General features: G+C 41.9%; 1 protein-coding gene and 1 pseudogene across 3 annotated transcripts; one reads left to right on the top strand and one right to left on the bottom strand.

The window, feature by feature from the left end:
- Positions 1-3,207: 3,207 nt before the first annotated feature.
- On the top strand, positions 3,208-4,318 carry LOC109392645 (E3 ubiquitin-protein ligase KCMF1 pseudogene; annotated as a pseudogene).
- A 12,479-nt stretch (positions 4,319-16,797) lies between these two features.
- On the bottom strand, positions 16,798-25,177 carry CCDC160 (coiled-coil domain containing 160). 3 transcript variants are annotated; one of them, XM_019661244.1, is made up of 3 exons: positions 25,021-25,177; positions 23,866-23,923; positions 16,798-18,082 (listed from the first exon to the last, which is right to left on the bottom strand). In XM_019661244.1, exon 3 carries the CDS (start codon positions 18,056-18,058, stop codon positions 17,066-17,068), a length of 993 nt encoding a protein of 330 aa, XP_019516789.1. In that variant the 5' UTR covers positions 18,059-18,082; positions 23,866-23,923; positions 25,021-25,177; the 3' UTR covers positions 16,798-17,065. The 3 variants fall into 3 exon arrangements, with proteins under 3 accessions (XP_019516789.1, XP_019516788.1, XP_019516787.1); XM_019661243.1 differs by lacking the exons at positions 23,866-23,923; positions 25,021-25,177 and adding an exon at positions 22,823-22,869; XM_019661242.1 differs by lacking the exons at positions 23,866-23,923; positions 25,021-25,177 and adding an exon at positions 19,545-19,596.
- Between the last annotated feature and the right edge of the window lie 375 nt (positions 25,178-25,552).

Below are 25,552 nucleotides of genomic sequence, written 5' to 3'. Positions count from 1 at the left end.
CAACTAGACTGAAGAACAAAAAGGACAGCAACTTGTCTGTTCCCCTTCCCCCAATTCCCCAGCACTGTTCCCATCCCCCAATTCCCCAATAAAAAAACAAAACAGTATAATACTGGCATAAAAATAGACACATAGATCAATGGAACAAAAGAGAGCGCCCAGAAAGAACCCATGCATATATGCATATATGTCAACTAATCTTTGACATGAGTGCCAAGAATACAAAATGGTGTTGGAAAAACTGGATATCCACATGCAAAAGAATGAAACTGGACCCTTACCTTACACCATACACAAAAAATTAACTTGAAATAGATTAAACACTTAAATGTAAGACCTGAAACCATAAAACTTCTAGAAGAAAACATAGGGGAAAAGCTCCTTGATATTGGTCTTGAAAATAATTTTTTGGTTTCTACCTAAAGCACAGGCAACAAAAGCAAAAATAATCAAGTGGGACTACTTCAAACTCAAAGGTTCTCCTTTTTTAACAGCAAAGGAAACAATCAGCAAAATGAAAAAGCAACCTGCAAAATGGGAGAAAATATTTGCAAACCATATATCTGATAAGAAGTTAATATCCACAATATAAAAGGAACTCATACAACTCAATAGCAAAAAAACAAATAACCCAATTTAAAAAAATGGGCAGAGGACCTGAATAGACATTTTTTTCCAAAGAAGACATACAAGTGGATAACAGGTATATGAAAAGATGTTCAACATCCCTAATCATCAGGGAAATGCAAATCAAAACCAAAATGGGGTTTCATCTCACATCTGTTAGGATGTGAAGAAATGGGAACCCATATGCACTCTTGGTGGGAATGTGAATTGGTACAGCCACTGTATGAAAAGAGTATGGAGGTTCCTCACAAAATTAAAAGAACTACCATATGAAATGAAATCAGTCTTAAAGGGATATCTACATTCCCATGTTCAATGCAACATTATTCACAATGGCCAAGATTTGGAAACAAACTAAATGTCCATCAACAGATGAATGGATAAAGAAAATGTGATCATATATATAATGTATATATAGGTATGTATGTATATATATATATACATATATATATATATATAACATTATTTAGCTATAATAAAGAAGAAAATCCTATCATTTGCAACAACATGGATGAACCCCTGGAGGACACTACGCTAAGCGAAATAAGCCAGGCTCAGAAAGACAAATACTGTATGATCTCACTTATATATGGAATCTAAAAAACTTAAACTCATAGAAACAGAGAGTAGAATGGTAGTTCCCAGCGGCTAACGGGTGGAGGATATTGGGAAACAGGGAGATGTTGATTAAAGGGTACCAACTTTCAGTTATAAGATGAATAAGTTCTGGCAATCCAATATGCAGCATGGTGACTATAGTTAATAATACTGTGTTGTACATTTGAACTTTGCTAAGAGGGTAGAACTTAAGTGTTGTCACCATACTCACATACACACACATACGCACACAAAGGTGATGTGAGGTGATGGATGTGTTCATTGATTCCGGTAATTATTTCACAATGTACACCAGGTCTGACAATTAAGTTTGTGAACTTGTTGCAACAACGTTGCTAAACTTTTTTGATATAAGAGGGATTATTCATTATGAATTTGTACCAACTGGACAAACAGTGAACCAAGTTTACTATTTGGAAGTGCTGAAAAGGCTGCGTGAAAAAGTTAGACGAAAACGACCTGAACTTTTCGCCAACCATTCATGGCTCTTGCATCATGACAATGCACCAGCTCACACTGCACTGTTGGTGAGGGAGTTTTTAGCCAGCAAATCACTGTATTGGAACGCCCTCCCTACTCACCTGATCTGGCCCCCAATGCCTTTTTTCTTTACTCAAAGAGAAAGGAAATATGGAAAGGAAGACATTTTGATGACATTCAGAACATCAAGGGTAATATGACGACAGTTCTGATGGCCATTCCAAAAAGAGTTCTAAAATTGCTTTGAAGGGTGGACTAGGCGTTGGCGTCGGTGCATAGCTTCCCAAGGGGAGCACTTCAAGGTGTCCGTAGTGATATTCAGCAATGAGGTATGTAGCCCTTTTTCGAGGATGAGGTCGCGAACTTAATTGTCTGACTGCATACATATATTAAATAATGTGTATACCCTAAAAAATAATAAATTAAAAAATAAAATAAAGCCCATATTCTATTCAAATAATAAAAAAGAAATACAGGGACAGAATATTAACTAAATGGCGACCCCTTGATCACACGACTATCGAATAATGAACTGCTGAGGGTAACAGGCAATTGAAAGCCAGGTATGAAAGACAAAGCCTCTTTGGTTAAATACAAAAGAACACTCATCTTCTATATGGGGAGGGCTTAGAACTCTGAGAGCCAAGCCCAGGACTTAACAGAGTGGCTGAACTTCAACCAAGGTGAAACACCCAACCAAGACAAGGCCCTTGGTTGGGTCAAATCTGGCATCCTGACAGACGGAGTCTTCTAGGTGAGTACTCAAAAGATTTTGACTCCCCAGACTTCCCTGAACCTTCTGTTAGTACACAGGGGCTACCCCATCCCTAGTAAGAGCTAACACCCTCTGACCCTCATGCTGGAAGACCATGAAGAGGCCTCTGCTCACAGGGAAACATATGCTCCCTCTGAGAACCCATTCCCACCTCCCTTTCTGAATATTAGTTAGGGTAATTCTAAGCATAACCCAGCTGGGGATGTGCTGGGCCTGATATGGGAGAAAAGGAATTATGCTTCAAAACAGCTGCAAGAAGTAGCTGCCTTGTACCAGCAGGAGAAAGGGCAATATAGGTGAGACTGGATTGGGTGCTTGATCAAGGTAGCGACAGATACACTCCATAAGAGGTGACTGAGGAGAAGGGTGGAGGCGGGTCAGGGGAGGAGAGCAGTGGGATTTGCAGGGCACGGCGATACAGCCGGGAGCCTCAGGCTGGAGAGTGACCGAGTCGCGGCGGACGCCCGCAGAGGCATGGCGTCGACCCGCCTCCTGGAGGAGCTCAGCCGGAGCTCAGCCGGGGCAGCCGCAGCCGCAGCCACAGCCAGGCCCGGCCCCATTCCCGCCGCCTCCCCTCCGCTGCCGCGGGAGCGCTCCCCTGTCCACCCAGCCCCTGCGGCCGGCTGGTGCGGGCAGCGCGGGGAACCCTTCGCGGGACACTGCAATCCGAGCCTGAGAGAGGCCGTGCCGCCACGGTGTAAACTAGGATGTCCTGACATGAAGATGTCAGCTGTGAGGTATGTTGAAAAGGAAACTTTTGAGGTCGCAGAAATAAGTGTTTAATTTGCTACGAATACGATCTTTGTGCATATTGTTATGAAAGTGGTACAACAAGGCATACAATTGACCACCCCAGGCAGTGCATATTGACAGGGGTAGATTTTGATTTGTACTATGGTGGAGAAGCTTTCTCTGTAGAGCAGCCAGTCTTTTACTTGTCCCTGTGGTGGAAAAATGGGCTATACGGAGACATCTCTTCAAGGACATGTTACTTCGGAACACACAGAAACATCAACAGAAGTGATTTGTCTAATACGTGCAGCGTTACCTAGAGGTGATCCTAATCATATCATGGATGACTTTGCAGCTCATCTTAACACTTGAACACAGAGCCCCTAGATATTTAGAGAAGTCGAGTGGCATTCAACGTGTATGTGGAATGTTTCAACCTGGCCGGGGCTTAGGTCCTTGTGCTCGTAGATCAAACACACACTTTACTAGCAGTTCTACTGGTGGACTTTCTTCTTCTCAAAGTTCAAATTCTCCAAGCAATATGGAAGACATGGATCCTATAGCTGAGCCTTTATCTCAGTTATCAGGAGCGAGAAGTTCTGCAGGAGAGCAGCTTAATCATCTGGCCCTTCAGCTTCTCAGTTACAACTGGAACAGCAGCATGCCCAGGGAGCACCGCAGCAACTGGAGACGGCATGCCACGCAAGCGGCGTACTAACACAAGCGGTGTCACCATTACAATCACACAATCCACAGCAACAACCAACACAGCTAACACAGAAAGCAGTCAGCAAACTATCCAGAACTCTCACTTTCTTTTAACAAGGTTGAATGATCCTATGTCTGAAACAGAGCGACAATGACAGTCCATGGAAAGTGAGCGTGCAGACCTCAGCCTGTTTGTCCACGAGTTCCTTCTGTCGACTTAAGTGTGGAAAGAGAGCTCCTCCTCAGACGAGGATGAACGGGGGGGGGCAGATTTTGGTGCTATGGGCTGTGAAGATATTATGGCTTTAGATGTTGCTTGGTAAAACCTAAATTTAAAAGAGTAATAAAGGAAAGGAGCCTCCACCACCTCCTCTTTGATGACATCCCAATTCACAGCAATGTTCTCTGTGCTGTCTTTGCCAATGAAAGTGAAGAACGACTATCTTGGTTTTATTTGGTGATTGTAATTTCAGGTCTGTCACTCTGGTTACATTGTATACATCCAAAAGGAGAAAATATATATGATAATCATTTCCCTTAATTAATTTTTAATTCTAGCGGGGAAATGTAGGTAACAGTGCGGGGGTGATCTCTGCTTCCTGTACCTTGACATGCAAAATTATCTGCTAATACTCTACATTCAAACTAAAGAGGAAAATTAAAATCTCTAATGAAGCTGCTGTATTTATGAATATTAATGAATAAAAACTGCTTGGACGGTTTACCTTAAAAAAAAGGAGAGATTAATGAGTTTATTGAGTGCCTTCCTGAGATACAGGATTTAACACTCTGTTAAGGACACCAGGAAACGGTACACATTTTCTAGTAGGATGGCTTCTAGAAAGAAAATGCGATTGCCTATGCTGAGTGGAGTTGAAACATCAGAACTACTGTGGCAAATAGTTGAGGATGGGATTAGAAAGCTCAAGGAAGTGGGTGGGCATGCTGCAATAGATATTGCCATATACAGTCACAAGACCCACCAGAAGATTGTACTCCATGGGAAGATGTGGAGGGCACACTATTTAACAAGGCTATCAGGAATGCACTGGTAGGAGGGACATCAGCATCACTCAAAAGTTCAGTGTTGGCTTCCTCTGCAGTCCAGGACTGACAGTAGAAAAGCTGTTATAAACTTAGCTCACTGATAACATTGTAGATGATAACGCCCAAAACAACAGAGGCGAGGTGGTGGTGCTTAATTGCCAGAAGCCGAGAGCTTGAAATTAGTATAAGATAAAGTTCACATGGCAGCCAAGGGGCCTGACCCACAGAGTTATGGAGATGGTTAGTAGAACATGGCACCCCCTAGGGGCAAAATTTATGGGCAGCTGAAAGTGGCACTACTCAGCTTATAATCACAGAAAAAATCTGGGAGGCTGAGGGCAGTCGTTTCAATAAAAATTCATGAACCCCTGTCCAGTTTCCAGACCTGAGCCAGTTTTCAAACACAGAACTCACTGATAGATGTGGCTGGGTCCCTAGGAGAAAGGACCCTGCAACACCACAGGTATAAACTGTAGTGATTTCCCTCTTTCCTTCTGTAAAGGAAACTCTGGCCATTTGTCTGGGTAACTGTGCACTAGAGAAAGGGTACACATAGATATTTTGAGGATTATTAGATTCTGAGTTGACATAAGTACCTAGAGACCAAAAAACATCATCATGGCCACCTGTAAGAGTGGAAACATGAAGACCAGGTAATAAATGGAGTCCTAGCCAAGATCCAGTTCACAGGAGATCCACTGAGTGCAAGAACTCTGTGGTCATCACCCGTTTCCAAGTGTACAATTGAGTGATTGGCACAACCACTGCTTTGTGTCTTTGGCCAGTGAGATAAGAGCAACCCCAGTGGGGAAGGCCAAGTGGAAGTCTGATACTAAACTACCTCCTGTACTACTCCCAACCCTGGCCAAGATAGTATATCACCACATGGGCGCAGGGGTGGAGATTAGTGCCACCCTCAGGCATCTAAAGAATGCAGGGTGGTGATTCTCATCATATCTCCATTTAATTTACCAGTCTTGTGCCTGCAGAAGTCAGATGGGAGATGACTACAGACTACCACAAACTCAACCAAGTAGTAGCTCCAATCACAGCTGCTGTGCTAGATATGGTGTCTTTGTGGGAACAGATTCATATAACCTCGAATACATGTTTGTGGCCATTGATTTGGCAAATACTGTATTTCTGTTCCAATCAGAAAAGAGAAGCAGAAAGAATTGTAATTCAAATGGAGCAGGAAATAGTATACATTTACAGTTTTGCCCAGGGCTGTATTAGCTCCCTTACCCTCTGTCACTATTTAGTCCAAAGAGATCAGAACCATCTGGATATCATGCAGAACATCATATCAGCTTATTACATTGATGACATTTTGTGGATCAGACCAGAAGAGCAAGAGATAGGTAGTGTGCCACGTCTTGGTAAGACACCTGCACTCCTGAGGGTGGGAGATAAAAACCCCACAAAAGGTCAGAGGCTTACCAGATCCATACAATTTTTAGAGATCCAGTGGTCAGGGGTATGCTGGTGCATTCCCTTTAAAGACAACTTCTTGCACATTGCCTCCCTTGCTACAAAGAAAGAATCACAATACCTAGTGAGCCTCTTTGGATTCTAGAGCAGATCCTACACCTAGAAATTCTACTCCATCCCTTATACCAGGTGACAAGGAAGGCTGCCAGCTATGACTGCAGCCCAGGGCAGTAAAGGGCTCTGTAGCAAGTCCAGGCTTCCATGCAAGCTGCCCTGCCACCTGGACCACACAATCTGGCAGATCATATGGTATTGCAGGTATCAGTGGTGGGAAAAGATGCAGTATAGAATCTTTTCTATAGGCAAACCCCATGGGGTTCTGGAGCAAGGCCATGCCATCAGCAGAAGAGAATCACAAGAGAAGCTGAAAACCAACTTCTGGTATGCTACTGGGCCCTGGTGACCGTGGGACACCAAGTAACCATGCAACTAGAGCTGCCTATCATGAACTGGGTCTTATCGGACTCACTTAGTCATAAGGTAAGGCAGACTCAGCAACAATCCATCAAAAGATGAAATGGAGAGTGTCCAGGAGTGACAATGAACAGGACTAAAGGGCCCAAGAAAACTTAAAGATCAAGTAGCTCAGATGCCCATGACATGCACCACTGTTGTACCAGTGCTCCATCAGTTCATGCCTACAGCTCTATGGGTACCCCATCAGATCAATTGAAGCAGGAGGAAACAGCTTGGTTTATGGATGGGTAGGGTTAATGCGAGAATGCAAGCCAAAAATGGACAGTGGCTGAATTATAGCCTCACTTAGGGGATGAGGGACTTCATTACCCACCTTGGGTGGCAAGAGAAATGGCCCATGGTTAAAATATTTATGAATTTATGATCAGTGGTGAATGGCCTGGCTAGCTGGTAGGGTTTGGAAGGAAAAAGACTGGATGATCGAGAACAAGGAGATCTGAGGCAGAGGCATGTTGTTGGATATGTGAGATTGGTCTCTAAGCATGAAGATCTTTGCGTCACCTGTTAACACCCACCAGAGAGCATATAGCTCAGAGGAGGCAATGAACAATCAAGTAGACAAAATGACCTGGGCAGTTGACATCAGCCAGTCTTTGTCATTGGCCATCCCAGTGATGGCATGATGGGCACAGTGGCAGAGATGGAGGCTATGCATGGACCCAACAGCATGGACTGCCAGTTACCAAGGCTGATCTAGCCATTGCTACGGCAGAATGTTTAACCTGCCAAGTACAGAGACCATGACAGAGCCCCCGATATGGCACCATACCTCGAGGGGACCATATGGCAACTTGATGGCAAGTTCATAATATTTTGCTCCTTGTATCCTGCAAGGGCCAATGGTTTGTTTTCATAGGACTAGTCACATATTTCAAGTATGGGTTTAGGTTTCCTGCCTGCAGGGCCTCAGCCAGTATCTCTTTCTCAGGACTTAGGGAGTATTTGATCCACCAGCACTGGATCCCACAGAACATTGAGTCAGACCAGGAAGACCAACTTTACAGCAAGGGGTTACAAGACAGGGCCCAGGACGACTGGCCATATTACATACCACATCATTCAGAATCTGCTGGTCTGAGAGAACAGTCAACTGAAAGCTTAGCTTCAGAGAGAGATGACGGAAAGGAAACTGTTTTGGTTTTTTGGTTTTTTGTGTGTGTTTGTTTTTAGCTGAGCCATCCTGCCACCTGTTGGCAGCTCAGCGGCTCTCAGTTCGGGCCGAGACTCGAACCACTGTTGCTCAGAGCTCGCATTTTTTTTTATTGTTAGTTTCCGGTGTAGAGAACAATGCAATAGTTATCCTTTTCACCCTCACAAAGTAACAACCCCCCTCCCCCCATCTATTGCCCTCCCACCCCCGATATCATGCTTATCTATTACAATTCCATTGAATCCGTTCCCGCTCTCTACTCCATGTCCTGAGACTATATGTATATATGTAATTATAGTTGACATACAGTATTATTCAACATCAGTTTCAGAAATACAATGCGGTGGTCAGGCCTCTACATCGACTATGAAGTGGACTCCCCAAAAGGACATGGGTCCATCTGGCCCCCTAAGAAATACTTACAACATTATAGATTATATTCCTCGGACTGTCTTTTTCTATCCCTGAGGCCATATTACAATTACTAATTTGTATTGTCTGATCCCTTCCCCTTCTCCTTCATCCCCACCCCTTCCCAACTAACAACCTCAGTTCTTCCTCTGTGTCTCTGAGACTCTCTCCATCCACTTCTCCCATCCATTCCGTTCCTTAGAATCCACATATAAGTGAGATCATATGATATTTGTCTTTCTCTGACTGACTTATTTCACTTAGCATAATGTTCTCTAGTTCCATCCATATTGTTGCAAAGGGTACTATTAGAGCTCGCACTCTTAAGCAAGCTCTTAACCAGCTGAGCCACTTGGCCAGCCCAGGAAAACATTTTTAAAATAACTTATAAACCCACAGATCCAAGCTCAGTGAACCTCAAGTACAAGAAACACAAAGAAAACAACACAAAGGCACATCACAATCAAATTACTTAAAACCAGTAATAGCAGCTAGAAAAAATTATGTGTAAAGGAACAAAGGAACAATGCACATGAGAAAACAGTGAAGCCACATCTTTAAAATACTCAAAGGAAAAAATCAAGCAAAAATTCTTTACCCAGCAAAAATACTCAAAAATTCAGGCAAAATACATAATGCTCTGTACAAATGGAGTGCCATTTTCCAGGATGCAGTATATGCATTGAATCAAAGAATGTTATACAGCACTGTGTTCTCAGTTGGAAGAATACATAGTCTGGGAATCAAAGGGTGGAAGTAGAATTGGTTCCAATGGCCATCAGTCCTAATGACCCACTGAGGGAATGTAATGTGACAACGTGCCTAGACTGAACTACATTTCCAAGAATTCCTTTACCTGTGAGATGTTTTGCAGATTTGGTGGGCCTTAATGAAGCAGGCGTCCAACATAGGAGTATGGTTTCTACACTGGAAATGCAGTGCAGTGGCACCAGGTGTAGTTGCAGCTCACATATGTTGTCACCTATCTACTGGCCCATCTCACTGGTGTGGGGCAACAACCAGGCCTGCAGCTGCTATTAGAGCCTCCCCTCAACATCCTCTAGCTTCTCAGGCTCCTAGGCCAGGGCCAGGTGTGTGTAGTTATGGGCAAAAAACACCAGTTTCTCCTGCAGGATAGCCACATCATCAAAGTTAGAGATGAGAGACTGATACAGACTCCAGTTCACCCCCCTGGGTTCCAGCTCATGCTTCTGTGTTCTAGTTTGTCCTTGTTCTCCCCAACTTTACATTTATTGCCCCCTCCCAACTGCCCTGCAGACTCCAAACTCCAGCATTAGAAGTGAATATTACAGAGATTGTTTAACTAGCTCCCACAATTAAGGTGAAATCTCTGATGTCATTGTCAATAGATAGATAGATAAGATAGATAGATAGATAGATGTAGATGATATAGCTATAGCTATAGCTATATAGACAATATAGATGTAGATATAAAAATCAAATATCTTAATGGTTCTCCTTCTCTCATTGAATACTGACTAATTTAGGAACTTTGTGCTTTGTGCTTACCATCTTGATAACTCTACAGAACTAGAGGACCTGGTCTCCAAACAGAGCACACCTTTTGGGGGGGCACAGAAAGAAACCCATTGAATTCTAAGCTACAGCTGCTGCCTGGACACTTTGGGCTCCTTATGTTCAGGGACCAGCAGGCCAGAAGAGGGGTCAGTGGCTTGACAGGGGTAAACAACTCTGATTATCAGGAGGAGGGCTGCTGTTACACAATGTGGGTATGGAGAAATATGTGTGGAAATCTATGCCACTTGGGCATATGTTAAAATTCCCTTGCCCAATGGTGACTGTACTTGGACAGGTACAGCAGCCCCAGCCTGAGAAGGGCATAATGACCAGGGGCTCAGTTGCTTCAAAGATGAGGGTCTGGGTCAGGCCAGCCAGTAAGTCACTGAGGCCACCAGAGGGCAGTAGCTAAGGGTGAGAGTGACTTAGAATGGTTAGTGAAGGAAGGGGGTTCTGTCACTTGCAGGCCAAGCCCAGCTGCAGAGATGGGGGCTGCAGTTAGTCTCACTAACAATGCTCTTCTCAATTTCTCCTCTAGAAGACAGGTCCAAAGGAATCCAGAAGGGGAGGTGTAAGGGATGGACAGTGGTAGAAACAAAGATGCACTACCCAGGTCTCCCTCAAGAAAGGACTTAGTGCCCAACAAAGGGAGGTGAGGTCAGCAGACACTCTCCAGCTGTCAGTTCCTTCAGGGTCTGTCTTATCTGCGGAGAGCCACTCTGTCCCAGGTTATACCCTTCCAGAGACAACCCACGTCTGGCAACTGAGTGAGGCTGGGGTATAATGTCCCAGCCATTTCAACCCAACGTGGATCACTGATGGACAGTGCTTCCAGAGCTCCCTGCCTGGCTGATGAGCCTTTGTCAGGTTTGCATGGCAATGCGACTTCTCTCTCTGCTCAGCCCTGCTTCCTCTCCTTTTCCTTCACTGGTTTTGGCCCCCCAAACTGCACCTCAGTATCCTCTACCAGTAAACCAAATAGGGCAAACTCCACATCTCATGCTTTTTCTAGTATCTCACTCTGACCTGGCACAAACATATAGGAACTGGAGCCCTTTGCTCTCAGCAGTTTATTTATAAACGTGCTTTAATATATACCCAAAGGAAAACATTGCAGATAACTCACATTTTATGGGGGAAAAGTCTTTACACTACATGCAAATATATTTTTTGTACTCATTAAAACCACATAAAAGTATACTATGCATTTTAAAAGGTTGATTACCTCAAAACCAGAAATGCCCCCCAGGCTCTCCACTGACATAACCCACATTTATGAATGCCGAAACAACTCTCCAGATTTTCTTTTACTTTTTTTTCCCTCAGGCCTCCTCTCTTCTACTTTATTATATAAAAGGGGGTTGTTGTTTTGTAAAATCTTGAATAAATTTGTAAACTTAAACGTTTTGTCTTGTCATTGAAGATATTTTAATAAAGAGATCCTGACTTAATATTCTTCAAGAATCATTTCAGTGATGAGTGAACAGAATATTATTCCTTTATTGTAACTTTGAGAAACTTACCAGGACATCATGGAAAGAACAAGAGGGAAATATATACGTATATAATCACCAAGCATATTTAACACTTTCTAAGCATCACGGGGGCTCACAGCATTTTTTTTTCTTAAAAAGTCGTCAGCTTTTAATAAAAACACTTTAGGAGGCAAAGATTCCAATGGCAAAATATTGTTTTAAATATGATAATTCTGAATTATAAAAAAATTTTAAAACAGACCCCAAACACACAATGAGTGTTGATCAGAGTCCTGGTTGTTTATTAATTTGGTTGCATCAGGGCTGGAGTTGTCAAATGGGCTTCATGTTTCAATTTACTTTTTTTTTGGTCACCATCATTTTCAATTTCATTGCTATAGGAAGAGGCTGCTGCATCCTCATGTCGACCTAACAACCCACCATCAGAAGATATGAAAACTTGATGGTCTTTCCAATAAATGAGATGCATCTTCACTGTTCATCTCAGCAATTTAAGAGATGGCTGACTCAAGGAGTTCAGATTGCAGTAATAAACCAGTTCATCTTTGAAAAAGTTAAATAACCTTCATGGTGATTGAACATTCGGCTCATTAATTTTAGCACAAAAGGTGGCTGAATATAATGGAAAAAGCATCATATGTGGAGTTAGACAGGATGGGTTTGAATCCCAGATTCACCACTTACTACCTGTGCGATATTGAATAAGTCATTTAATATCTCTGAACCTCTGTTTCCTCATCTAATGATCAAGTATTTTTGTGCAGATTACATAAGATGACGTACATGGAAATGTGTGACACATAATAACGTTTTGTAACTAGGCTTTAACCAACAGTCCAAATGCAAGCTATAGTACTAGTGACATGAGGAGACTCGCTCAGGTATGTCTCCTATCATGGTCTGGAATATACACGACAACACCTATTGTGGAGTGAACAGGCACGGGCTGAATGACAAAAGAAAGGTTTCAAGGATACCCCAGAACACATCCTTAGAAAACCAGGTATATCCCCATCTCCTGGGAAATGGCAACTTGAGCCCACTGAAATGTAGCAAACATCAAACGGCTGGGTTTGATCAATGGTGTGTGGGAGACAGGGAGAGAAAGCGCGCTGACTCTGAAAAGTAGCTCTGGCCACTAAACGGGAGACATCACCTTGATACTCAGTATGGAAAGGAGGGCACACCTACAATACATGGGGAACTACAGCTTTAGTGTCTTATGAGTACAAAGAACAAGACAATGACTTATTATTATCTGAGCAGCTGTAGTAGTGTGTCCCCAGCTGCATGGCTCCCTGTGCCAAAGAGAAATGGAAAATACTATAATAGCCTCTCTTGTCTCCATTCCCTTTTCCAAGATGAGCTTTTTCCCACTGGAGCACTAGAGCAGGGCTTTTTATCTCCTTCTGCCTGCCAGGGCCAAGGCCAGCGTTAAACCAACCTGATTGGAGGGAGGCTGGGTACGCTCTGACCCAAGAAAATGTCCTTTACAGGATCTGCCTTGAGGCCAGAAAGTCCATCATGACAGATTCATTACTTTGCCTCAAGGCTTCATATACTAATAAAATCAAAATATCTTCCCTGCAACTTATTCCACCTTCCCAAACATGTCACATATCACGGATACATATATTATGAATGAGTTTATCATATCCTCTCCAGAGAACACAATTTGAGGGACAATATGTGTAAAGCTTGGTGAGAGTAATAGGTGGGAGGAGGCAGATGGACTGGGTCAATTTCCCCTTATCATTTATGTGATGATGATGATGATGATGATGATGATGATGATGATGTTGAGAACAATGGTGACATTTATTGACTATATGTGATCTCATCATATTCTCTCAACAATACTATTTATTAACCACATCCTACAAAATGAGGGAACTGAGCTACTGGGAATTATACAACTTGCTCAAGATCACACGGCTAGTAAGTGGATAATCAAGGTTTGTGCCCTCAATCTCTGTTATACGAGTACTGTGCTTCCTTGGAGAGAGAAGCAACTGTGGTGTTTCTCTTTCGTACATCTCTTTGAAACCAGACCGCTTACAGTGGACTTAGCTGGATATTATGACCAAAATCTCTCAGGGCATTTGTTTCCAAAACAGAAATGATGGCAGCCAAAGGTACAGTGGCATCAGCAAAAATTTTTTTCCTGCAGTTATCTGGTACCTGGTCTTTGTCATGAGAACCTCATTTCCAGTATACATGCAAATAAGCAAACAAGTTGGAACCACAGTTTTCAGAGTCGAACCTCAAATGGGACTTTAAAAGTCAGCAAAATGTAACGTCCCAGTGTTCTAATTCATTGCTGTTAGGAGTCCTCTTTGAAGCCAAATAGACTTTCCACATTCACATTCCAGAAATGCCCCCGCCCCTGCCCCCATGCCTGGCCTGGAAAAATCCTTCTTATCGTTCAACGCTCATCTCAAATGTCACCTACTTTATGAAGTCCTTCCCAACCCCACAGGCAGAATTAATTGAGCTCCTCTGCTCCCACAGCACTTTGCATTAGCACTGCTAGTATAGCACTTACCACATTGCTTTAGTTAGTCATATAAGTAAGGTCACTGAGGTCAGAGACCTGTCTTATTCATAAATCCTTTTATCCTCACATCCCCAGCCAAGCACATACCACATTTCATCAAATCTAAAACCCCACTGATTGTAAGATACACCATTATTTTATGAGCCATTAAGAAAGATTTAAAAAAAAAACACTGAGAATTATACTATGACACGCCATCGATATCAAGATGTGTCACAAATTTAGGGATGTCAAAACATTTTTTTAAAGTGTGTCTTAGAAGTGATTAACTATGGTAATAAGTACTCAGCAAATGTTTCTAGAACTAGATTGTAAACCCAAGGTGGAGCAGATATTCCTAGAGCCCTGTGACAGCGCATGCTTCTTAATAAGTAAGGAACTGGGAGTTGGTGGGGAATGGTGTGCAACTGCATTGCTGCTTTCAAGTATTTTACACAACAGCTTAAAGGGATGAGTGACCTGATGTGCCATTCCTGTAAAAATCAAACAAACAAACAAAACCCACAACACCTCCACATTTCCAATTCAGTATACTAAAAGGTACAGTGATAATAAATTCTGATAAAAATTGGGGGCCATTTATTGCAAGAAGTATGATGAGGAGACAATGGGATGGAGTATTTGCCTTGATTCTGGTTCTTTAAGCCAGTTCAACCCAGTGCTGTTACCATTTGCCCAGCAAGAAAAACTGCCCGGCCTTCTCCCAGCTTGCTGCAGCCCTGCTTTTAAAATTAAAAGTATCAAAAGATCTGATCCCTTCCCAGCTCCAAACTGTTGGCTCTGTTGCCTTGGCTTCTGTTTCTCCTTGGCCCTCTGGACTTGGTGATTGTCTGTTGTCTCCCTGGTTAGTGGCTGGACCTAGGCTTTCCATAGGGCCTTGCCATAGGGTGGACCTCACTGGTGCTCAGCATCTCAAGCTGTTTCCAGTTCCTTGCTAGAAATGCAAACCCCCCACCATTCCAGAGCTGGGCCAAGCCACGCACTTATCTTTTCTGGATCTCCCTTTACCACACTCCTTCCCTGCCCTTCAAGCACACATAAGCATACATACTCACTCATGCAAGATAAAACAAGTTGTCACGGAAGACTTTAGATGGGTGGTTGGTTGATAGAAATTCTCCTGGTGTAAAAACTCCTCTTTAAAAATTGAAACATATACTAAGAGGATTGACCCCAATGGCTTAATTAATATAATTTGTGAAATATTTTAACATGTAAGTAGCTCTGCACACTAGTGGTCAGGGACTGAGAATCTTCCTGGGCCAAGGACAAAAGGATAATTTTTAAGGGGGTGATGAGGAAAACAGGCAATAAGGGTAAAGAGTTCCTAAGCCTTTGACCTATACCCTTGATGGGAAGCCAGTGACCACCAAAAACCTGACAGTGATCTTCCCCTTTGAGCAGGCTGCCAGTGCCTGGGTTATCAGGACTAAGTCAGAAAATGCCAGAGATTATTATCTTCCAATTTAGTCCAATCTTCCCAGGCCAGGAGAGCCTGCTTAGCCCCCAGGTCAGCTTAGTTTTTCTCCATTTAGTGCCACCCCGACCTTAAGAAGTAAAAAGGAAACAGCTGAAAGAAGAAAGAACCTCATTAGTTACCTCTCTTGATTAATATTAGCACAGTATTTGGAGATGCTCAATCTGTTTTTTGAAAGCTTTTGTATTTTTCTTTTGAAAGGGTAAGGTCCTCCAAAGTAACACAACCGAGTGCATCCCATGCCATAGGAGTTTTACTTCTTCACAGGTACAATTATACTTGCAAATAAAATCACTGCAGTGAAATCACAGACCATTAAAGTGAACAGATCTGGATGACAGACCTACTCCCTCATTTTATAGATGAGGGCTTTTAATTAGCTAGTTAATGGCAAAGCAGGTCTTAGAACCCAAGTGTCCAGCCTCCCAGTCTGGGGATTTTCTATCTGGGAAGATACCTAAACCCTTACAATTGTATCCCACCCTCAGTCTGTAATTACATTTGGTTCATTGGACTTAAAAATACCATGCAAATAGAGCTCCAATTATAAGAAATCTTGATGATTGATACAAACAAATGCAAAGAATTCACTGGCCCATCTTTAACACCAAAGGAATGAGGCAGTACATTTTTGTGCTCTATAAAATGAATTGTCATTGCCCAGGCCCCTTACAGGGCTGGATTCCTGTATAAATCAAGCCAGCTCACTAACAGCCTACCTAGCTGACACCCAACACCATTCACCCCAGTCCCAGCCAGCTGGTGATGTAAGCTGGGCACAAAGGCTATAAATTTCCCCCTGTTGAATTTTGGAAGAACTGTGTAAACAACGCCCCTTGGTGGTCAACATAAGAAAATGCAAAAGCCACTGCTGACAAAATCAGGGCTCTAGCAAAAGTCACAGCCATGTCTCTAAACCGTCTTCCAATCTATGGGAACTGTGTCCAGGTCAAAGGAGAAAGCACAGGGAAAACAGTGGGGAGGAGAAAAATCTGCATTTTCTCTGGAGATATTTATATGTGCCTAATTAAGGTTAGATCTCAAAGAAAGCAGACACATTTTTAGTATCCCATTGAGTCTGAACAGGCAGCTATAAGACCCATAGACACATGTTATGCTTATACGCATAAACAAGATTTTTATTGTTAACATCAGTGAACACAAGAATATTCATTCATGTGCCAAGGACATAATGCTCACAAGATCACAAAATGGATGTTGATATTTATTCATAAATGATTTGGTAAATCACTACAGGTTTGAGTGAAATACAGTAAAAAAAAAGAGATTTCTGAAGCTTCATTTCCATTTGGACTCTTGCAATAACTTCATTAGAGATAGCAGAAGCTTTGAAGTTATTAACATCTATACATTTTACAGATATCCTGATTCACCAAAAATGAAAATTACATCCCATTACACACATTTTCAGTAGTACACAAAGAAAGCACAAAAAAACTGATTTGGCTCAATGATTTGCCTAATGAAAGGCTCTTAGAAAATTTTTTCTATGTTTTAAAAAAAAATCCCCTGTAAAGCTGTCAAGGGTACTTGACGTTAGAGAAGAAAAGTGTTTTCTAAGCAACTCCAAGTCCCTTGCTTGCAGGGTCTTCTCAGCTCTCAGTTCATTCTTGATGGCATTCAGCTCTCTGTGGATATTTTCCATTTCTAATTCATAATACAATTTCATGTCTTCTTCTAGGAGTGCATTTCCAATCTCAGTCTGACGCTTTAACTTCCTCACAGTTTCTTTTAAATCTCTGTTCTCTAGGCTCAACTTGTGGATGACTTCTTTGGCTTGCTGGAGCTCCACAGTTAAGTTTTTGACATTTGTTGCTTTTGCAGATAGGTCATTTCCTAAAGCTTGAAGTTCCCAGTCTTTCTTCAAAGTTTCCATCCCTGTTTCTTGAAAATTTCGGGGTTTTGCGGAGACTTCTTTTTTGGTTTTCAAAAGTTCTTTTTCGGCATTTTCAAATTCCTCTTCTATTTTTCTGCACTTCCTATTGAGTTTTTCCAGTTCTTCATTCAAAAGATTCAGGCAAAGTTTTGGAGACATTCCTTTGGTAAATATCTTCTTGTCTTGTCGTGGTAGAGTTGGTAATTCCTTTGTAGTCCAGATGGAATGGAGTTCAGTGCTATTGAAGCTTTCTTCGGTTGCAACATCCAAATTAGATGATTCACAAGAGGTGGAGTTTATGTCTGCTTCGTTCTTTGAAATGTTCATCTTTCTCTCTCTTATATTTGATTCTTGTTCTTTTTCATTTAGTTGGAAAATAAATTCTTTCCTCTTACATTTATTCTCTTCTTGAAGCTTTCTACTAGACAAATTATAAATTCCTTCCATTCTCTTGACTTTATTTAAAGTCATTTGTTCAGGAAAAGATGCAGGCTGAGAAGCCTCATTTAGAACATTCTGTGCACTAAAAAAAGGAGCAAACATATTCTCCTTCCAGTGTTTTCTCCTAGCATCCATTTCTTCAGGTACCTTTTCCAATTCCTTAAAAACAAAATTTAAAATCAAGGCACATTATTTACACTGGCAGCTAGTGTAGTGGAAAGAACTAAGAATGCTGGCTCATGGGCGAAGGAACCTAAATATTTGAAGGCTGGCTCTCCCTCTAACTCACTAAGTGAATTGGGCCTCAGTTCCCTTGTTTGTAAATTGAAAGGAGTAGACTAGCTAAGTTCTACAGGCCCTACCAGCTTTAAAATTCTCTGATCCTAGGAAATATAACCAACAAACTGACACATTTGGCTATTTATTGTAGAGAAAATAATTCCATGGGAAAGCAACCATACACATGAAAGCAGACGGTTTCAAAGAGTGTGATTTAAAATTAATAGGTTACTAATAATAAGCTAATACCTGTGCTTTCAATGTGCCTGCTGTTTTTTTCTAGATCTTTTGGGTTGGACTACTGTTTATTCATTCTTTAAAGTGACTAAAACATCAGGTCTTAATGCAATATGAGATGCTTTGGGTAAAGTATACCACACAGACTTCCTCATGACTAACTCTGCCAAATGCCCTTCTGTCTTGACCTGTAAATTCCTGCTATTCCATTCTTGGGCTTCGCGTTTAGACAAGGCTGCCAAGTGTACAGAATTCTATCTGTTTTGACAGCAATTTCATGATGAGAACCGAATGTCAACAATTGAAAATATTAATGCCACCAAATGTGTTTTTCTCGAGATATTGACTCCAAGTATAATTTTTAGATGAACACTTAGCATGCTAAATCATAACCAACTTTCTAAATACATAAAAATGAGAGGACATGTATTTTGTTTCAAAAGGAATCTTCCCTATTCAAAAGGAATTTGTAACATACAGCTTTCCTAAAGCACAGAAATATTTGATCAGTTACTACTTCTGGGAGAAGGGAGAAAGAAGGACCCACTGGCATCTGAAGGCAGCAAACTGATAACTGCAGTGACCGCTAGAGTGGGAAGGAGCAAAGGTCACTTCATTCATTTTATATGTCCATTTCCTATAATATATTTGTAGTACAACCACTGAGAAAGATCAAAGTATGCCTGCATCTATTTTTCCCTTGCACACAAATGTACTTTTTTCTTGGTAATGAAAACTGGCAACTGTTGTTTATTTTTAATTAATATTTTCTTTAATATTATTAAAGATTATAAATGTATTATATTATTTAATAGACAACATATTTTATATAATAGTTCATATTACATAAAGATTATAATAGTGGTGCACGTTATTTGTAGAATTTTGGAAAATACAGAAAACAAAAGGAATCTCCCTTATAATCCCATGGCCCTGAGATAACCACTGTTTCATATTTTATCTCTCCAGTATTTTCGTTTTAGCAACAGTAATTTGAATTTTTAACAGATTTTCCTTGCTACAGACAATGAGAGAATAAACTTCATACCTATGTGTCCTGAATATGCCTAACCCCCTCCCCCCAAAACAGAGGGAAAGGACTCACTATCATCCACAAGGAGACATTCCTCACTGCAGCTACTTGTCTTTGAGGAACGGGAAAGGTACACATATTCAGTGAAGGTGGTAAAACGATGAGCTCCAAAGCCATAAACGAAGCTTTATTATAGTTCATCAGACCAGAGGAATAAGCTAAGACTTGAAATTCATGGGATGGGTTTGTCATTGAAGCATCATCTCCTTTCTCTTGAAATAGTTCTTTTTTTTTTTTTTTTTTAAGCTGAGCCATCCTGCTACCTATTGGCAGCTTAGCGGCTGCTCAGCTCGGGCTGGCCTCGAACCGCTGTTGCTCAGAGCTCAAACTCTTGAGCGAGCTCTTAACCAACTGAGCCATTCGGCCGGCCCTGAAATAGTTCTTTTTGACTTTTATTCTTCTATTTTTTTTTTTTTTTTTTTTTTTTTTTAGCTGAGCCATCCCGCCACCTGTTGGCAGCTCACGGCTGCTCAGCTCGGGCTGACTCGAACCGCTGTTGCTCAGAGCTCAAACTCTTGAGTGAGCTCTTAACCAACTGAGCCACTCAGCCGGCCCACATTTATTCTTCTATTAGTCACCGTCCAGAAGCCCATAAGATCTATCTTAAGGGGGAAAGATAATTATAGTCCGGGTTTCTCTCCTCTCTCGTGTATGAATGCAAATGTGTGGAGAATATTACAGCATTCGTAAAGGAAAGGAACAGAAGAAACAGAAAAGACGGTGATGCTAATAGCCACTCATATTTTTTAGCAGTCAAATATATACATACATATATATATATATATATATATATATATATATATATATATATATATTTAACTACCTTTCTTCCTGAGCCTCTGTACAATCTCTTGATACAGCTAATGCTTTTCCCATAACTGGGAAGAGTCCACTTATTTTATAACTGAGACTCAGAGAAGTTAAGTGACTTGACCAAGGCCACACAGCCTGTAATGGTAAAACTCAGACCCTGTCTCCCAGGTCAGTGCTTGTTCTAAAATTCCTCTTTATTCTTCTGCTAGGTTTCATTCCACAAATTGAAAAAAAACAAAAAAAAACAAAAGAAAAACAACCCACTTTTCAGAGCTTAGGTATTTTTTAAAGGGCCACAAAAGGACAGAGGAAAAATGAAGGGGGGGAAGGGGGAGGGTAAGGAAAATTGCATGTCACATATCAAAAAACAGAAAGAGAAAGGTTTGAAAAGCCTTTTGGAATTCCCCTCCCATGGCTGATACAGGGCAGGGTCAAGGGGTCTCTGAGCTCCTCTCTCTCTCTCTCTCTCTCTCTCTCTCTCTCTCTCTCTTCTCTTTCATTGGCAAGATACCCTTTAAGGGCTTGTTCCCAAATCTACTCAGAGTATGGCAAAGCCCAGACCCGGGTTAAAAGCTGACACTCATTTTCTCTTTGCAAATTGTACTGTTTGTTTTTTATGAAGAAAAAGTATAGCATTAGTATTCTCTGGCAAAGGCAAGGAATATGCTTTGAAACAATGACTCTCCTCTACCCTGAAGTGGCAGCCATTGTGTTCTCAATAAACTTGATTAGGTAATTTGTTGCAGCATAATGCAAATCAAACCAGAAGTCATTATTAAAAGTACAAGCATGCCTTTTTAGTGGGTCAATTGTGAACCTTTATTATTATAAGTGTCTACCCAACACTATGTTGGATGCAGAAAGACTGAAGGGGAGGGAAAGGAGGTCCAAGAGAAATGAAAAATTTAAAGTAACAAATAAGCCAGAACACAGAAAAATAACATAAAGTCATATGACAAAAATACCATTAGTGGTCCACTAAGAGAGCGATCCCCCAGAAGTCCTTGGGACTGCATGTTAAAGCCTAGGTGTCCATAATATGGCTATATCTACTTATTTGTGTCTGACATGAATTAATAATGGACTCCTGATGGTTCTAGTTAGTGTCTCCCTTAAAATATCACCATACCCTCACTTTCTTCTTTTTGCAGTGGCAAAGTACAATAGTATGGCATTTTGGTGGAGTAAGAGAGCTCCTGACTCATAAAAGTGATTTATATTTACCTAAAGAATTTGGGAAGCAGTGATAAAATCAATTGAAAATGGGTTTATAATGTAAGGTGATGTAACATAATATAACTGTTGAGAGCTAAGCAAAGAGTGATCATTTATTATGCATCTTTAGGTAAATAGTTCCATAAAAATCTTAGGTAAATGCATATCTATCCTTAAATAGTTACAGAAAATAATATACTACTGTTTATTGTAAAAGGAGAAACCCACAAAACCATCGCATTTTCATTTTCAAGGTATGGGGCCCTGAGGAATAAACTCATATTACGGTGGATAAGTGATCAAATATGTAAAATCTATTTGTTTTCTAAAATATTCATATTTTAAAACATATGCTTTAGGGAAATTTAATGACATAAAATTCAAAGATCTTTTTCCTGTTTCCTTATTTCATTTACATTAGAATTTGATTTCAAAATTTCAGGACCACCTCTTTTGCATAAATTTAGATCTGTCTGCAAAAAGAGATTATTCTTCCAGGCAAGGGTAGGCAGGGACTGAGAAACAGTTCTGGAAAACCTCCAGAAGCTTTTTCCCACCTCACAAGGGTGCTTCATCCCTAATTTTGTAAATTGGGAATGATGGTAGGAAAAGGTCATCTCCGACCTGTGATAGGCAACTTTCTGACACTACTCTCTGCTCTTCAGACCCTCTCAACTAAAGCCATGGCTTTTAATCATAGCCCAGGGGCAGTAATTGGGGAGACAAAGGGCCCTTCTTAACCCAGGGAACTTTTCTTATTATTCTTTGATGGTTTCAGTTCTCCCAACCCTCAGAAAAACTGCTTTGCCAAAATAGGGGGGGGGGGAAGGAGTCAGCTGCAAAAAAAGTCACTGGCATTGCTTCTTTGCTCAGTTGTCCAATCTTTCTCACTTAAAAGCAGTAGTTCTCAACCTATTTTTCTGCTTCCACTGTTCCCAGGCACAAAACACTGCCATCATTATCCTGTCTCCTTATTCGAGAAGATTCTAACCTGCCCCATCTAGGGGAGCTTTGCGAATCACCCTCTTGAGAATCACTACCTTGCAGAAAACGATTAAATACCAAAATGAGGACACAAAGGAACTGTCTGAAGTCAAGGTGGACGAACATGTTTGAAAACTGGAGAAGACGGAAAAGGAAGTTCTTAAGAAAGGAATTGAATCTAGACGATGGGGGTGGAGAGGCTGAAGGAGTTAGTTATGTTAATCTCCACACTGTTAGTTATGTTAATCTCCACCCTTGAGAACTATGTGAAGACTTACCTTTTGTGAGCCTCAGCTTCTTCAGATGTAAACTAAGGACAATATACCTGTTTCACAGGTAGTTAAGAGAAATGAATGAAAATGAAAACGGAAGAAATTTTCAAGTATACTGTCAACAATGGGTCTCAGGTCTTTTTCAGGTGTTTCTTAACATCCCTTGCAACATAATCCAGCCAGTTCAAGCATCCAACCCTTTTCCAAAGATAAATACTCCAAAATTGCCAGCCTGAAATCATCAGACTTCAGAAAAAGTCAGTTTGAAAAAAAAATGTAGGTAGTAGTATGATAAGCAGAGGGGAACCGAAACTCAAATCTTACATAAATTTAAGCTGCGCCCTCAAGGAAGAATTAGTCCGAAATCCTGTAAATTACTGATGCTCCCAAATTTGTGAAGTTGAATTGATTTTTTTCTGAGTGGAAAAGTGGTAGTTTTTTCTACAACCGGAGTTATTTGCATTTTTATCACCAATTGTTTTACAAAGAACTTTGCAAATGCTCGTGTTTTTCAGAGCCACAGATAACTTCTTAGAATTACAATTGGAGTATCAGTTTGAACATCAGCAAGGATGACACTGCACTCTTTTTCCTGTTCCTATACAGCATTTCATACATATATATTATACTTTTATTTTCCTGATACACTGGATCTCCTGGCACCTTATTCATCTTTGTATCCCTAGCTCTTACCTAATACATAGTAGCCCTCAACAAATATTTGTTGAATAAGTGATCTTCAATATTCTTCCTGAAAATTCTATGATGCTTTGATTCTAATTGAGTTTTTATAAATACTTATAATTTGTACTCTGGCTTACGAAGTGTTTGGGGTGACATTTTATGGAAAGGCCTTTTATTTTTCCCTAAAATTTTATTTGGCTCAGGTCAAGTCTTCAGGACACATTTGTATTTTTATGAGGCATTTTTGATAGTGTACTGACAATGCAGATTAATGATACAGTTACAAAGTTGAAGATATACACTGGGCGAGGCTCTGTGCTTCTATACACCCATAACAAGCTATCAGAAAGCACAACTGTACTTACGCTTCCTGACGTCCAAGGTCTTCTATTTGATGCTGTTGTTCTCTTTCTCCAGTTTGAACTAAAAAAAATAAAATCCCCCTAGCATAGTTAGAAAATATAACCTACCAGAATGCCCATATCTGTGTTTCTATCTGAGATGCAGCTTCAAAGGACAAGTGATATACTTAGAATGTCGTTTGGCCCATCTGAAATGTGATGCCAGACGCTTTGAAGCAAGTTTTCTTTTAACTTGTCAACCCACTTTCCCAACTATTATGCCACTAAGTCTTCCTTCCCCAGGCAATGCAAATATCAAATGGGACAAGAATCAGGGTGGCATCGTAGTCAAACACAGTATCTCCTCACTTTTAGCACCTATTGAACAAATGAGACACCACTGGTGGCCGCAGGAGCAGCACGCTTGTTATTAACGAGCATGCCAAGAGCCACCTTAGCAAAGACCTGGAGCCTAGGCCTTGCCTTGCCCCCTCAGAGCACAGTTAACTTGAAAGAATCATTAAAAAGGACAGTGACCCTGATTTGTGCCTTAATCTTTCAGGGTCCTAACATATGAGCTAAGCACCCACTTCACGGGACATACTGTCTTCTCTGTTGTTCAGCAGATACTACGAGCAAAGCAAAGTGCCAGTGAAAACAGGGCCCTGTGAGCAACTGTTCCCCCAATTATTTGTTATTAGTGGGAAATGATTCCTTCTATAATAGAAGAAAAGAGAGTCCCCTTAATTCTGAAGGCTGAGTACTTTATTAGCATGGAAGTCACATTCTTGCTATAAAGCTGTATCTATGCATGCGTAGTGTGGGGTTTTTCTCTGTAAATGGTTAACTAAAACTCCTGCCATCACTGTTTCCAGTGGAGAGAAGGTGGCTCGGATCAGGGCACTGCCCGGCCCTCACCGCAGGTGACACCGTCCACCTCCCCAGTCCTTACCCTCTGGCTGGCGCACTCTGGGAGAAGGAAGCGGGCGAGATCTGACCCCACTCCTCCTTCCACACCCCGACTCCCACGCCTTGTTCCCTTCCCTCCCAAACGCTCCCGACCTCCCAGCCTGGGGCTCTGAAAGGGGGAGGAAACCCGCAGCGGGGTCTAGGTGGGCGAGGTGCGCCCAGGAAGAGGGGCGAGCCCAGGGAGCCGGGCTTTCCCGCGCGCAGACGTACCTGGAGGCATGGGTGGGGTCCAGTGGGCCCTGTGACCTCTTTCGTGAAGCCGGCCACCACGGGTGGGCGGCAGTCCTCAGTTCGGCGCTGGCCACCGCGCTCCGGCCAGGCCCGCCATGGGCAGAGCCTCTGCAGTGCAGCGCCAGCGCGGGCCGCGCAGTTGCCTAGCAACCGGCCGGCCTGATTTAAAGGGACCGGGGGCGGGGGGCGGGCTGGCGCTCGCAGCCCCGCGGAGCACTGCGCATGGCCTGTGCGGCGGGCTCCCGTCGGCTTCTGACTGGAAGAGAAGCGAGAGCTCAAATCACAGGAGAGCCGAGATGGGGTGGAAAGCGGCAAGAAACTGCGAGGCGGCCCCACCCACAGTGGGTTTATTACGGAGGCTCTGGGTGACTCACAAAGCCACCTGGACACTGCAATTGTTGGGGAAGGAGGGAATGGCACAGGGTTAATCCCTAGGCCTGCAGGTCAGTACCTTGATGTTGAGGAAGGTTAGCTCCTCTGGAAGGTCGCCTGTATTTGTTTCAGGGTCCCT

Source organism: Hipposideros armiger, unplaced genomic scaffold (genome assembly GCF_001890085.2).
Source record: "Hipposideros armiger isolate ML-2016 unplaced genomic scaffold, ASM189008v1 scaffold_341, whole genome shotgun sequence".
In the NCBI taxonomy this organism is placed as follows: Eukaryota; Metazoa; Chordata; class Mammalia; order Chiroptera; family Hipposideridae; genus Hipposideros; species Hipposideros armiger.
This window is presented reverse-complemented; position numbering and strand designations above follow the sequence as displayed.